Here is a 14296-nt window from a genome sequence, read left to right on the forward strand (position 1 = left end):
GGTCCTCCCAGACCTCCATTTAAAAACAGAGCTCAGTGGGTACATCTCATTTTCCTCCTGCGGGACTTTTCCCTCCATGCTCCTGCCAGACTGTGAGCTCCTTGAGGAAAGGCTGAGGTTCTGTTTCTAGGGCCAATATTCAGCCCTGCGACTGGCACATAAAATCCACGCAAGCCCTGCTTATTAGCTACAATCCTTTATTATTGTCAGTGTTGTGCTCAGGGTGGATTGTGAAGACCCCCTCCCCCCAGAAGTGGGACCTCCCCATTGGGGAGAACTCTGAGCCACTTCCCAGAGTCATGGTGAGGAGAGTGTTTGGTGAACTTTCAAGCATTGTATTAAAGTGAGCTGTGATTCTCATTTATTTCCCGGGTGTCTTTGGCCAAGTCACAGAAATTCCTGTCACCGAGTTGCCCTGACCCACCCCCCACATCTGACAGAAAAGAGCAATTTGAAAGATGGAATGGGGCTGTGGCCGGCGAGGAGAAAGGGATGGTGAAAGGGGAGACGCCATCTGCTTTCTCTGGCCCGGAAGGGCCGCTGGGTCAAGGACGGCGGGGTGGGAAGTGGCGGCTCCCGTGGGCGGGCCACCGCCTCCCTGCCCGGCCTGCGTTTGCTTCATCCATTCAACGCCCCTGATTGTGACTCACAATCTGAGGGCACGGTCAGACCTCATTTAAGGGGGCCCGCCTCAGAGCCCGCCGTCTGTTGCCCCCTGACCACCGCCCCTGTCTCCTCGAGAGCCCGAGAGCTCCTTACAACTTGCCCGGTCTCAGCCCCCCTGGAACCAGCCCCAGCAATGGCCCAAGTCCCTTTCACAGACGCCTCCCTGGGCGACCTTCCACCATCACAGGTGGCCGCAGAGGATGAGCGTGAAGACCAGAGCTCCGAGACCCTGTCCTGGGAGAGGTAGGGACGAACTGCCAACCTCCCTAGGGATAGGAGAAGGGTGCGGAGAGAGGGAGGGGAAGAGCAAAGAGCGGGAGGGAAGGGGAAAACGCGGGAGGGGGAGTGAAGCGGAACTGAGGGGAGGCAGCAGCTAGGACGCGGGGCTTCGGCTTCCTTCCCCACGTGCCTGTTCTCTGGACCTGCGCAGATGTCTGAGGTGGGGGCGGGGGGCGGGGAGGGCCGCCGACTCCTCCCTCTTTCCGTCCGTCTCCTTTCCCTGCCCCTCCCCGTCCCACTCCCCTGCTCTCTCGCCTCCCCCTCCCTTCTCTCGAGCCGCAGCCCCCTAGTTCCGACTCCTCGCGCTACTTTCTCCCATTGGCCCCATATCCCATTCCGTCAGCCCCCGCGCGCCCCGCACCAGCCTCCCCATCGTATCTGGCGCCTTCCATTGGTCCGCCGCGCTCAGTTGCCCGCCCTCCGTTACCTGCTATTGGCCGCGTCTTCCTCTCTTCTGCGCTTCCCCAGCAGCCTCGGGCTCCGGCTCCGGCTCCCGCACGGGCTCGAGCCTCGGGTTCTGACCTGACGAAGGTCCGCGGGGCTCCGGACGCGGCCGCGAGCCCCGCTTTGGCTCTCTGGCTTCGGGCTGTCCGGCCCCGCCGACGCCATGGCCCGAGCGGCCCCGCGGGGAGAGCCCCCGAGCGGGGCAGGGTTGGCCCTGGAGCCCGGGCCGCTGGCTCCCGCGGCCGCCGCCGGTCGAGCCCCAGGGCCCGGCGCTGAGGAGCTGGGCGAACGGGAGGAGGGGCCGGGCCGGGCTCAGGCCCCGCTGTCACAGCTGCGGCCCTCGGGGGGACCCCGGCGCGTGCTCTTCGCGGACGAGGCCCTGGGACTACCCCTGGCCCAGCTGAGGCGCTACCAGCCCTGGGGCTGTGCGGGGCTCGGAGCAGGGCCGGACGAGGACGACGAAGACGAGTCTCCTCCGGAGCTGGGCCTGAGCGGGAGCCCCCCCGGAGCGGGACCCGGGCCTCCCTTCTATCTGCTGCCCGGCTTCGTGCTGCCCCCGGCCCCGGGCAGGCTGGAGCGCCTTCGGGGCTCCATGGTGGAGCTGGAGGACCTGCTGCCTCCAGAGGATCCCGGGATGCCGGGCCGGGCGCCGGTTCTGCGAGGCCTGATCCGAGTCCTCAACCTCTCGTACCACAAGGCCGTGCACGTGCGGGCCACCCACGATGGCTGGCTGACCTTCCAAGACCACCCTGCCCACTATGTCCCGGGGGGGAGCAGCTCCCCCGAGGATGGGGGGCAGACTGACCGCTTCGCCTTCCAGCTGCCCTTCGAACCCCCTAGTGTGGGTGCCCAGGTGCAGGATGGGGCCCGTATTGACTTCGTGGTAAGGTACCAGACACCCGAGGCCACTTATTGGGCCAACAATCAGGGCAAGAACTATACGGTGGTGTTGAAGGAGACAGCGGGCCGGGCCAAGGGGCCGGGCCTCTCCGGGCCTCCCGGGCCCCTGTTGCACCCCTCTCCGCCCCCAACGAAGCACCTTTTTTGGGAGGTTGAGACGAAACAGCTGAAGAGCTGTATGAAACCTGTCAGACACAGGTAACTTCCGCTCCAGTGTCCACCCCCTGCTTCTAACCTTCCTCTTCCATCAGGGTGGTGAGCCTTCCATCCTCGGGGCCTGGGGGTGGGGGTGAGCTCTGGGGAAACCGTTGAGAATTCTGAGGCAGCTGTGGCCCTATTGTCCACCCCCACCCCCGTTAAAAGGGAGGAAGTTTGAGTAAGTGGATGGAATACTGGCCTTCAGGCACTTACCAGTTCTTAACAAGTCTCTTAGTCTTTCAGTTGCCTCTGTTTCCTCATCTGTGACATGGGGACTCATAAAAACATCCGCCTCCAAGGGTGGCAAGGATCTAATGAGGTAATATCTGTGAAGCGTTGGCAAGCTTCAAAACACTGTTTAAATGCCGGTGATGATTGCTACTGTGATAGCTTGAGTTGTGCTACCTCAAGCTGCCTGTTTGAGCTGGGCTGAATGGTCCCAGTCCAAATAGCCAAGATCTGAGCAGAACTTTTTGGGAGGGACAGCGATAGGATGTTTGATTGAACGACATTTGTCTGGTAAGATTTAGAATGCTTGGGTACTTACTGTTAGACCCACCTGTCCCACCAGAAAGAATCCCAGCTGGAGAGTTCCAGGAGCTGTTGGCTGTGGTGGGACTTTGGGCAGCCCCTCACCTCCTGGGGGGGGCCTCAGTCAGCCTCCTCCTCTTCTGAGGTTCTTTCTAGCCTCCTTTTAGGAGTCATAATTCTGGTACCATGTCGAGCCTCTTGCCAGGAATGTTAGGAAGGCCCCAGACTGAGGGCAGAACTCAAGAGAAGCAGGCCCTGTGCCAATTTTCTCTTGGAATTATATATAGCGATAGCGGCCGGTGGGAAAGTTGTGCCCAGTAGTGGCTGAGAAAACCAGCTTTAACGAACATACAGCCACACATTCGATGTTTTTGAGCTTTATCAGTCATTGTGGCTGATCCCAACACCAAGTGCTGCTTTATGGTGGAGTGGTTACAGAAGTTTGTCCTTCACTGACCAACTCTGGGATTTAGGCCTGCTCGAGGATGAGCCCGTGCCCAGTCCTGCACTCAAAGCCTTTCCTTCTCAGTATGAATGGGCAAGCGTCATGGTCAGTGTGTGCCAGGCTGACACGTTTGAGAACTAACCCACGCAGATCACTGGCTTCCATTTGGACTCTCATTCTTTTGTAACGTGACAGGCAGAGTGGTATAGTGGATAGAGTCCTGGCCTTAAAGTCCCAGGTTCTGCTGGTTCTGTGACTTAGGGAGGTTACTTAGCCTCTTAATGGTCTTGGCAGGCAGTATCAAACTTGAATACAAAGGGATCACTATTGGCTGCACGTTGACTTACAAAACAAAAATTCACATTGTCTATGTCGTATTAATATATTTTTATTGATTTCGTTCAACGTTTCCCATGGATATTTCGCCCTGGTTCCCTGTTGCTTGAATTCACAGCAACTGTAAATTACTTAGAATGGCTGGACTGAGTGAAACAGATTTCCTCATTGGCTGGAGGGCATCTCCTCCCAGTGACAAAGTCACTAGTCTGGTTCTCCCTCCCCCCCCTATACTCTGAGGATGTCATATATGCAGAGATAACTAGTCAAACCAACATTTAGACCTTAGGGAGCAGAGTAAAGATGGGGCCCTGTGGTCACCAAAGTGTCACTGGAATGCTATATATTCTGAGGGGCCTCAGACAAGGTGAGGGTAGGGCCGCCTTTAAGGGGCTGACCAGGAGGAAGGTGTTGAGACCAGAAAATGCACGATGGGTGGCTTATGTCATATTCGGCTCAGTAGCTCTGGGTACACAGCTGGAGAGAGCAATGGGAAATGGCCTAGCCCTGAGAAGGAAGGGAGAACTTGGCCTGTGTGGGGTCAGCCTGCCTGTCTAGTGCGGTTACCGTGTGCTGGGCCCTTGCCAGAATGGTTTGCAAAAGTGGAACCCAGAAGTCCAATAACTTAAGTTCTTGTCTACCAGGGAAACCTTAGGCAGATTCCTTCTTTGTCTCATTTTTCCTATCCTTAAAATGGGGGTGATTGACTTTGTATTGTCTTTTTAGGGCCACCTACATGAGCTATCTCCATTCCTCAGCCCTAACGTAATAAGAGGTACTGAAAGATGGGAGCCTTTGGGGGCAGGGGTGAGCTCAGACTAGGCACTTATGACACAGCAGAGTTGGATTTGGCATCAGAAACTCCTGGCTTCCAGCCTGAGGAGCTGGAGCGAATCTTCCCCGGCCTGTAGATCTTCCTCTCCTTCTCCTCACATGAAGGAATTGTCCTAGATGACCTTGACAAGCCCTTTCAGTTCCCAATTGTTTTCTAAAGGGACGGGAGTGAGAAGAAAAGGGAGGATAGTCAGCTTAGACCAGTGCAGTCCAGCGCTTGAGCACCCCTAGAGCCTGTTGTGGTCCTCTCGGCTCAGGCCAGTGCTCAGTTGGGTCAGCTCTTGTAGCTGGGTGGCAGTTTCAGGAGTCCGTGAATATTAGAAAGCCAGCGTGGTATATCCTCGTTTGTTTGACCGAGTCAGTGTGTACTTTGGAGCCCGTTTGACACTGGATCCGGGAGACAGATCTGGGTCGGAGTTGGAGTTTGGACCCAAGCTGTGCGAGCCTTTTGAAGGCTTCTTCCAGCTCTCCCATGCTGAGCCATGTCTGCTTCTATGCTAAGCCCTAACCTCCCTTTTGTAAAAACTCTGCAAGGACTCATTTTGTTTCCCGGGTCCAGAGACATTCTGGGGCCATCTTGTTAGCCCCAGGTCATGCCTGCAAGGGAGCTGAGAGAATGCTCATGGACTGCCCTTTGACAAGGAGGATGGGATGCCAGTTGTTCGGCCCAGTTAATTGATGACCACCCAGGGAAAGCGAGGAGACTCAGTTTGACAGTGTCCAATAAAAATCAACGCTGGTACAGTCCCATACTTGATCCTGACCCTTGGAGGTAGGTGTGATTTTACAAATGAGGAGACCGAGGCACATGATCGCACAACTAGGAAGTGTGTGAGGCAGCATTGGTGCTCAGGCTCAGTGGCTCCTATCTGTTGGCTCACCTAGCCAAACATCCCCAGGGAAGCCACCAAACCCTTCTCCCTGATGTTTCGGGGTGTCTTCCCATCGGCCTCATCCTGTTACATGCGTGGGGGCTCCCCTGAGCCCAGGCCTTTGCCAGTACCGTTCCCTAAACTGTCTCTTGGATGCCTAGTCACCCTTTAAAGCCTCCCTCCTACGTCAGTGACCCGAGGAGTGCTTTGTTCCAGACCATTCCAGTGCACTTAATTAAAATGTAATATCGTGTAGTCCAGGGGCCCTGTGTGTGCCGCCCCACACACACACTAGGAGTTTGTTGAAGTGGGATGGGGGGCTTAATCTTATCTCAACTCTGTACTGGGTATTTATTCACTGTTAACTGAATATTGGTTATATACTTGACCCCCTGAATACTTTAAGATGCCAAATGGCCCGGCCCAAATTCCACCTGAATCTTAGATGAGAGGAATGTGGATGTTGGGGGAAAGCAGGGAAGGCTTTCTAGGGGGGCCTAGATCTGAGCCATATCCTGGAGCAGGAAGATTTCAGTTGGGAAAGGAAAGGGCTTCCGTTATGGTTGGGGAAGAAGGATCATGCCCGTTCCTCTTGACCCCAGAAGCCAGACTGAGGAATAACAAAGATGGCTGAGCTCTCTCCCTGTGAAATGGGCCACTTTGGGAGGCCTTGGGGCCTCTAAGCTTCTCAAGTAGTGCTCAGTCACCATGAGCTGGGGGTGCCCATTGAGGTGCAGGTCAGGAGGGCTTAGTTTCTTGTGCTGGAAATGTGAAGGGGGGGTATTCGAAAGCTTTTTAGAGACCACTCTAGCTTGGGAGGACATGAGCTGCCGCTAAACTGGGGGCCATAAAGGCATTAGAAACATTGTCCTGAGGCAACTAAACGTGGGAGTTGGCAAAAAGAGCTTGGTTTTAGCATGGGATTCCAGTAGGAGGAACCCCCATTTCTAGAGCACTTCGGTTGCTTAGGAAGGCCTTCAATTATCTCTCAAATGGAGGTAATGGGGAAGAGAAGCCCTCCACTCCAGAGGAAGTGTCAGAGCTGGAGTCTCTCTCAGCACAAGTGTGGTGCAGCTTGGACGCTAGGACATCTAGGAGGCAGTGGCCCCAAAGCTGACCTCACCAGGATTGGGACAGAGAAAGGGCCTCTGTCTCTGCTGTCCTGGGGCTCTTCCATTGGAACTCGGGGGGGCTTTGAGCTTCGAGGCAGGCTGTGGGAGGGAACTCTGGTATCATCTGGGTAGGACCAAGTGCCCACTCATGATCTGGAATTAGAGCGGTTCTGGGATGTTATGCTGTAGGCCCTGGTCCAGCTCGTTTGCTACTTACCAGGAGTGGAGGATGGCCTGGCATGGGCAGGCAGGGCCTCCAGCGGCTTTTTGACCTTCAGCCAGTGCTCAATTCTTAAGCCTGTGAATTTGAGTTGTCAATGTGCATATGCACAGAGAATCCCCCCACACCGCGCGTGTATGTGTGCGTACGTATGTGTGTGTGTGTCTCTTAAGTGAATGTGTATAGGGAATATGCACACTTGCGTATAGGTATCTATGAGAATGTGTGTGTGTTTCTGTTTTGTGTGTGCGTGGGTCTGGTGTGTTTGTATGTGTCTCAGTGAATGTGTATACGGAATAAATATACACATGTGTGTATGTGTCTATGAGAATGTGTGTGTGTCTGGTATATTTGTGTTTGTGTCTTAAGGGAATGTGTAAAGGGAATTTGTATAGGGAATAAATATACCCACTTCTGTGTATGTATCTATGAGAATGTGTGAGTGTGTTTATGTGTGTCTGGTGTTTGTGTTTTAAGTGTCTTAAGTGTCTTAAGTGAATGTGTATAAGGAGTAAATATACGCACTTGTGTGTATATATGAGAATGTATATGAGTGTGTTTGTGTAAGAGTTTTTGTGTGTGTTTCTGAGGGAATGTGTAAAGGGAATAATATACACAAATGTGTGCATGTATCTATGAGAATGTATAAGTGTGTGTGTGTGTGTGTCTGGTGTGTTTGTGTTTGTGAGTTTTGGTGTGTTTGTATCTTAAGTGAATGTGTATAAGGAGTAAATATACACACATGTGTGTATGTGTCTTATGTGAATGTGTGTGTTTGTGTATGAATTTTTGCGTGTTTTTCTGAGTGAATGTGTAAAGGGAATGTGTATAGAGAATAAATATACACATTTGTATATGTATCTATGAGAATGTATAAGTGTGTGTGTTTGTGTGTCTGGTATGTTTGTGTTTGTGTGTCTGGTGTGTTTGTGAGTTTTTGTGTGTTTGTGTTTGTGAGTTTTTGTGTGTTTGTCTTAAGTGAATGTGTATCAAGAGTAAACATACACACTTGTGTGTATATATGAGAATGTGAGTGTGTGTGTGAGTTTTTGTGTGTTTTTCTAAGGGAATGTATAAAGGGAATAAATATACCCACTTGTATGTATGTATCTATGAGAATGTGTGAGTGTGTGTGTGGTGTGTTTGTGTTTGTGTTTGTGTCTTAAGTGAATGTGTATAAGAGTAAATATACACACTTGTGTGTATCTTTGAGAATGTGTGTGAGTGTGTGTTTGTGTATGAGTGTTTTTCTGAGTGAATGTGTAAAGGGAATGTGTATAGGGAATAAATATGCCCACTTGTGTGTATGTATCTATGAGAATGTATAAGTGTGTGTATATGTGTGTGTGGTGTGTTTGTGTTTGTGAGTTTTTGTGTTTCTGTGTTTGTGTCTTAAGTGAATGTGTATAAGAGTAAATATACACACTTGTGTGTATGTGTCTATGAGAATGTGTGAGTGCGTTTGTGTACGTCTGGTGTGTTTGTGTTTGTGAGTTTTTGTGTGTTTGTGTCTTAAGTGAATGTGTATAAAGAGTAAATATACCCACTTGTGTGTATGTATCTATGAGAATGTATAAGTGTGTGTATGTGTGTGTGGTGTGTTTGTGAGTTTTTGTGTTTGTGTGTTTGTGTCTTAAGTGAATGTGTATAAGAGTAAATATACACACTTGTGTGTATGTGTCTATGAGAATGTGTGAGTGCGTTTGTGTGTGTCTGGTGTGTTTGTGTTTGTGAGTTTTTGTGTGTTTGTATCTTAAGTGAATGTGTCTAAGGAGTAAATATACACACGTGTGTGTATGTGTCTTATGTGAATGTGTGTGTTTGTGTGTGAATTTTTGCGTGTTTTTCTGAGTGAATGTGTAAAGGGAATGTGTATAGAGAATAAATATACACATTTGTATATGTATCTATGAGAATGTATAAGTGTGTGTGTTTGTGTGTCTGGTGTGTTTGTGTTTGCGAGTTTTTGTGTGTTTGTGTCTTGAGTGAATGTGTATAAGAGTAAATATACACACTTGTGTGTATATATGAGAATGTTTGTGAGTGTGTGTGAGTTTTTGTGTGGTGTGTTTGTGTTTGTGAGTTTTTGTGTTTGTGTGTATGTGTCTATGAGAATGTGTGAGTGCGTTTGTGTGTGTCTGGTGTGTTTGTGCTTGTGAGTTTTTGTGTGTGTCTTAAGTGAATGTGTATCAAGAGTAAATATACCCACTTGTGTGTATGTATCTATGAGAATGTATAAGTGTGTGTATGTGTGTGTGGTGTGTTTGTGAGTTTTTGTGTTTGTGTGTTTGTGTCTTAAGTGAATGTGTATAAGAGTAAATATACACCCTTGTGTGTATGTGTCTATGAGAATGTGTGAGTGCGTTTGTGTGTGTCCGGTGTGTTTGTGTTTGTGAGTTTTTGTGTGTTTGTATCTTAAGTGAATGTGTATAAGGAGTAAATATACACACATGTGTGTATGTGTCTTATGTGAATGTGTGTGTTTGTGTATGAATTTTTGCGTGTTTTTGAGTGAATGTGTAATGGGAATGTGTATAGAGAATAAATATACACATTTGTATATGTATCTATGAGAATGTATAAGTGTGTGTGTTTGTGTGTCTGGTGTGTTTGTGTTTGTGAGTTTTTGTGTGTTTGTGTCTTGAGTGAATGTGTATCAAGAGTAAATATACACACTTGTGTGTATATATGAGAATGTTTGTGAGTGTGTGTGTGAGTTTTTGTGTGTTTTTCTAAGGGAATGTATAAAGGGAATAAATATACCCACTTGTATGTATGTATCTATGAGAATGTGTGAGTGTGTTTGTGTGCGTCTGGTGTGTTTGTGTTTGTGAGTTTTTGTGTGTTTGTGTCTTGAGTGAATGTGTATCAAGAGTAAATATACACACTTGTGTGTATATATGAGAATGTTTGTGAGTGTGTGTGTGTGTTTTTGTGTGTTTTTCTAAGGGAATGTATAAAGGGAATAAATATACCCACTTGTATGTATGTATCTATGAGAATGTGTGAGTGTGTTTGTGTGCATCTGGTGTGTTTGTGTTTGTGAGTTTTTGTGTGTTTGTGTCTTAAGTGAATGTGTATCAAGAGTAAATATACCCACTTGTGTGTATGTATCTATGAGGATGTATAAGTGTGTGTGTGTGGTGTGTTTGTGACAAGTTTTTGTGTTTGTGTGTTTGTGTCTTAAGTGAATGTGTATAAGAGTAAATATACACACTTGTGTGTATGTGTCTATGAGAATGTGTGAGTGCGTTTGTGTGTGTCTGGTGTGTTTGTGTTTGTGAGTTTTTGTGTGTTTGTATCTTAAGTGAATGTGTCTAAGGAGTAAATATACCCACTTGTGTGTATGTATCTATGAGAATGTATAAGTGTGTGTATGTGTGTGTGGTATGTTTGTGAGTTTTTGTGTTTGTGTGTTTGTGTCTTGAGTGAATGTGTATAAGAGTAAATATACATACTTGTGTGTATGTATCTATGAGAATTATGTGTGAGTGCGTTTGTGTGTGTCTGGTGTGTTTGTGTTTGTGAGTTTTTGTGTGTTTGTATCTTAAGTGAATGTGTCTAAGGAGTAAATATGCACACATGTGTGTATGTGTCTTATGTGAATGTGTGTGTTTGTGTGTGAATTTTTGCGTGTTTTTCTGAGTGAATGTAAAGGGAATGTGTATAGAGAATAAATATACACATTTGTATATGTATCTATGAGAATGTATAAGTGTGTGTGTTTGTGTGTCTAGTGCGTTTGTGTTTGTGAGTTTTTGTGTGTTTGTGTCTTAAGTGAATGTGTATCAAGAGTAAATATACCCACTTGTGTGTATATATCTATGAGGATGTATAAGTGTGTGTGTGTGGTGTGTTTGTGACAAGTTTTTGTGTTTGTGTGTTTGTGTCTTAAGTGAATGTGTATAAGAGTAAATGTACACACTTGTGTGTATGTGTCTATGAGAATGTGTGAGTGCGTTTGTGTGTGTCTGGTGTGGTTGTGTTTGTGAGTTTTTGTGTGTGTCTTAAGTGAATGTGTATCAAGAGTAAATATACCCACTTGTGTGTATGTATCTATGAGAATGTATAAGTGTGTGTATGTGTGTGTGGTGTGTTTGTGAGTTTTTGTGTTTGTGTGTTTGTGTCTTGAGTGAATGTGTATAAGAGTAAATATACATACTCGTGTGTATGTATCTATGAGAATGTATGTGTGAGTGCGTTTGTGTGTGTCTGGTGTGTTTGTGTTTGTGAGTTTTTGTGTGTTTGTATCTTAAGTGAATGTGTCTAAGGAGTAAATATACACACATGTGTGTATGTGTCTTATGTGAATGTGTGTGTTTGTGTATGAATTTTTGCGTGTTTTTCTGAGTGAATGTGTAAAGGGAATGTGTATAGAGAATAAATATACACATTTGTATATGTATCTATGAGAATGTATAAGTGTGTGTGTTTGTGTGTCTAGTGCGTTTGTGTTTGTGAGTTTTTGTGTGTTTGTGTCTTAAGTGAATGTGTATCAAGAGTAAATATACCCACTTGTGTGTATGTATCTATGAGGATGTATAAGTGTGTGTGTGTGTGTGGTGTGTTTGTGACAAGTTTTTGTGTTTGTGTGTTTGTGTCTTAAGTGAATGTGTATAAGAGTAAATGTACACACTTGTGTGTATGTGTCTATGAGAATGTGTGAGTGCGTTTGTGTGTGTCTGGTGTGGTTGTGTTTGTGAGTTTTTGTGTGTGTCTTAAGTGAATGTGTATCAAGAGTAAATATACCCACTTGTGTGTATGTATCTATGAGAATGTATAAGTGTGTGTATGTGTGTGTGGTGTGTTTGTGAGTTTTTGTGTTTGTGTGTTTGTGTCTTGAGTGAATGTGTATAAGAGTAAATATACATACTCGTGTGTATATATCTATGAGAATGTATGTGTGAGTGCGTTTGTGTGTGTCTGGTGTGTTTGTGTTTGTGAGTTTTTGTGTGTTTGTATCTTAAGTGAATGTGTCTAAGGAGTAAATATACACACATGTGTGTATGTGTCTTATGTGAATGTGTGTGTTTGTGTATGAATTTTTGCGTGTTTTTCTGAGTGAATGTGTAAAGGGAATGTGTATAGAGAATAAATATACACATTTGTATATGTATCTATGAGAATGTATAAGTGTGTGTGTTTGTGTGTCTGGTGTGTTTGTGTTTGTGAGTTTTTGTGTGTTTGTGTCTTGAGTGAATGTGTATCAAGAGTAAATATACTGTATATATGAGAATGTTTGTGAGTGTGTGTGAGTTTTTGTGTGTTTTTCTAAGGGAATGTATAAAGGGAATAAATATACCCACTTGTGTGTATGTATCTATGAGAATGTGTGAGTGTGTTTGTGTGCGTCTGGTGTGTTTGTGTTTGTGAGTTTTTGTGTGTTTGTGTCTTAAGTGAATGTGTATCAAGAGTAAATATACACACTTGTGTGTATGTATCTATGAGGATGTATAAGTGTGTGTGTGTGGTGTGTTTGTGTTTGTGAGTTTTTGTGTTTGTGTGTTTGTGTCTTAAGTGAATGTGTATAAGAGTAAATATACCCACTTGTGTGTGTATATCTATGAGGATGTATAAGTATGTGTGTGTGTGGTGTGTTTGTGAGTTTTTGTGTTTGTGTGTTTGTGTCTTAAGTGAATGTGTATAAGAGTAAATATACACACTTGTGTGTATGTGTCTATGAGGATGTATAAGTGTGTGTGTGTGTGGTGTGTTTGTGTTTGTGAGTTTTTGTGTTTGTGTGTTTGTGTCTTAAGTGAATGTGTATAAAGAGTAAATATACCCACTTGTGTGTGTATATGAGGATGTATAAGTGTGTATGTGTGTGTGGTGTGTTTGTGAGTTTTTGTGTTTGTGTGTTTGTGTCTTAAGTGAATGTGTATAAGAGTAAATATACACACTTGTGTGTATGTGTCTGAGAATGTGTGTGAGTGCGTTTGTGTGTGTCTGGTGTGTTTGTGTTTGTGAGTTTTTGTGTGTTTGTATCTTAAGTGAATGTGTCTAAGGAGTAAATATACACACATGTGTGTATGTGTCTTATGTGAATGTGTGTGTTTGTGTATGAATTTTTGCGTGTTTTTCTGAGTGAATGTGTAAAGGGAATGTGTATAGAGAATAAATATACACATTTGTATATGTATCTATGAGAATGTATAAGTGTGTGTGTTTGTGTGTCTGGTGTGTTTGTGTTTGTGAGTTTTTGTGTGTTTGTGTCTTGAGTGAATGTGTATCAAGAGTAAATATACACACTTGTGTGTATATATGAGAATGTTTGTGAGTGTGTGTGAGTTTTTGTGTGTTTTTCTAAGGGAATGTATAAAGGGAATAAATATACCCACTTGTATGTATGTATCTATGAGAATGTGTGAGTGTGTTTGTGTGCGTCTGGTGTGTTTGTGTTTGTGAGTTTTTGTGTGTTTGTGTCTTAAGTGAATGTGTATCAAGAGTAAATATACACACTTGTGTGTATGTATCTATGAGGATGTATAAGTGTGTGTGTGTGGTGTGTTTGTGTTTGTGAGTTTTTGTGTTTGTGTGTTTGTGTCTTAAGTGAATGTGTATAAGAGTAAATATACCCACTTGTGTGTGTATATCTATGAGGATGTATAAGTATGTGTGTGTGTGGTGTGTTTGTGAGTTTTTGTGTTTGTGTGTTTGTGTTTGTGTCTTAAGTGAATGTGTATAAGAGTAAATATACACACTTGTGTGTATGTGTCTATGAGGATGTATAAGTGTGTGTGTGTGTGGTGTGTTTGTGTTTGTGAGTTTTTGTGTTTGTGTGTTTGTGTCTTAAGTGAATGTGTATAAAGAGTAAATATACCCACTTGTGTGTGTATATGAGGATGTATAAGTGTGTATGTGTGTGTGGTGTGTTTGTGAGTTTTTGTGTTTGTGTGTTTGTGTCTTAAGTGAATGTGTATAAGAGTAAATATACACACTTGTGTGTATGTGTCTGAGAATGTGTGAGTGCGTTTGTGTGTGTCTGGTGTGTTTGTGTTTGTGAGTTTTTGTGTGTTTGTATCTTAAGTGAATGTGTCTAAGGAGTAAATATACACACATGTGTGTATGTGTCTTATGTGAATGTGTGTGTTTATGTATGAATTTTTGCGTGTTTTTCTGAGTGAATGTGTAAAGGGAATGTGTATAGAGAATAAATATACACATTTGTATATGTATCTATGAGAATGTATAAGTGTGTGTGTTTGTGTGTCTGGTGTGTTTATGTTTGTGAGTTTTTGTGTGTTTGTGTCTTGAGTGAATGTGTATCAAGAGTAAATATACACACTTGTGTGTATATATGAGAATGTTTGTGAGTGTGTGTGAGTTTTTCTAAGGGAATGTATAAAGGGAATAAATATACCCACTTGTATGTATGTATCTATGAGAATGTGTGAGTGTGTTTGTGTGCGTCTGGTGTGTTTGTGTTTGTGAGTTTTTGTGTGTTTGTGTCTTAAGTGAA

At 45.1% G+C, this 14296-nt stretch overlaps 1 protein-coding gene across 1 annotated transcript in view; it reads left to right on the forward strand.

Moving 5' to 3' along the window:
* The first annotated feature begins 1537 nt into the window (after window positions 1-1537).
* The window catches only part of PPP1R3F (protein phosphatase 1 regulatory subunit 3F), a 31763-nt gene continuing 19004 nt past the window's right edge, over window positions 1538-14296 (forward strand). Inside the window, exon 1 of the mRNA XM_051968033.1 lies at window positions 1538-2487. Within this exon, the coding sequence (XP_051823993.1) occupies window positions 1553-2487 (935 nt within the window). The 5' untranslated portion in view covers window positions 1538-1552. The remainder of the gene's footprint in view (window positions 2488-14296) is intronic.

The sequence above is a fragment of the Antechinus flavipes genome, chromosome X, assembly GCF_016432865.1.
Source record: "Antechinus flavipes isolate AdamAnt ecotype Samford, QLD, Australia chromosome X, AdamAnt_v2, whole genome shotgun sequence".
NCBI classification, from domain to species: domain Eukaryota; kingdom Metazoa; phylum Chordata; class Mammalia; order Dasyuromorphia; family Dasyuridae; genus Antechinus; species Antechinus flavipes.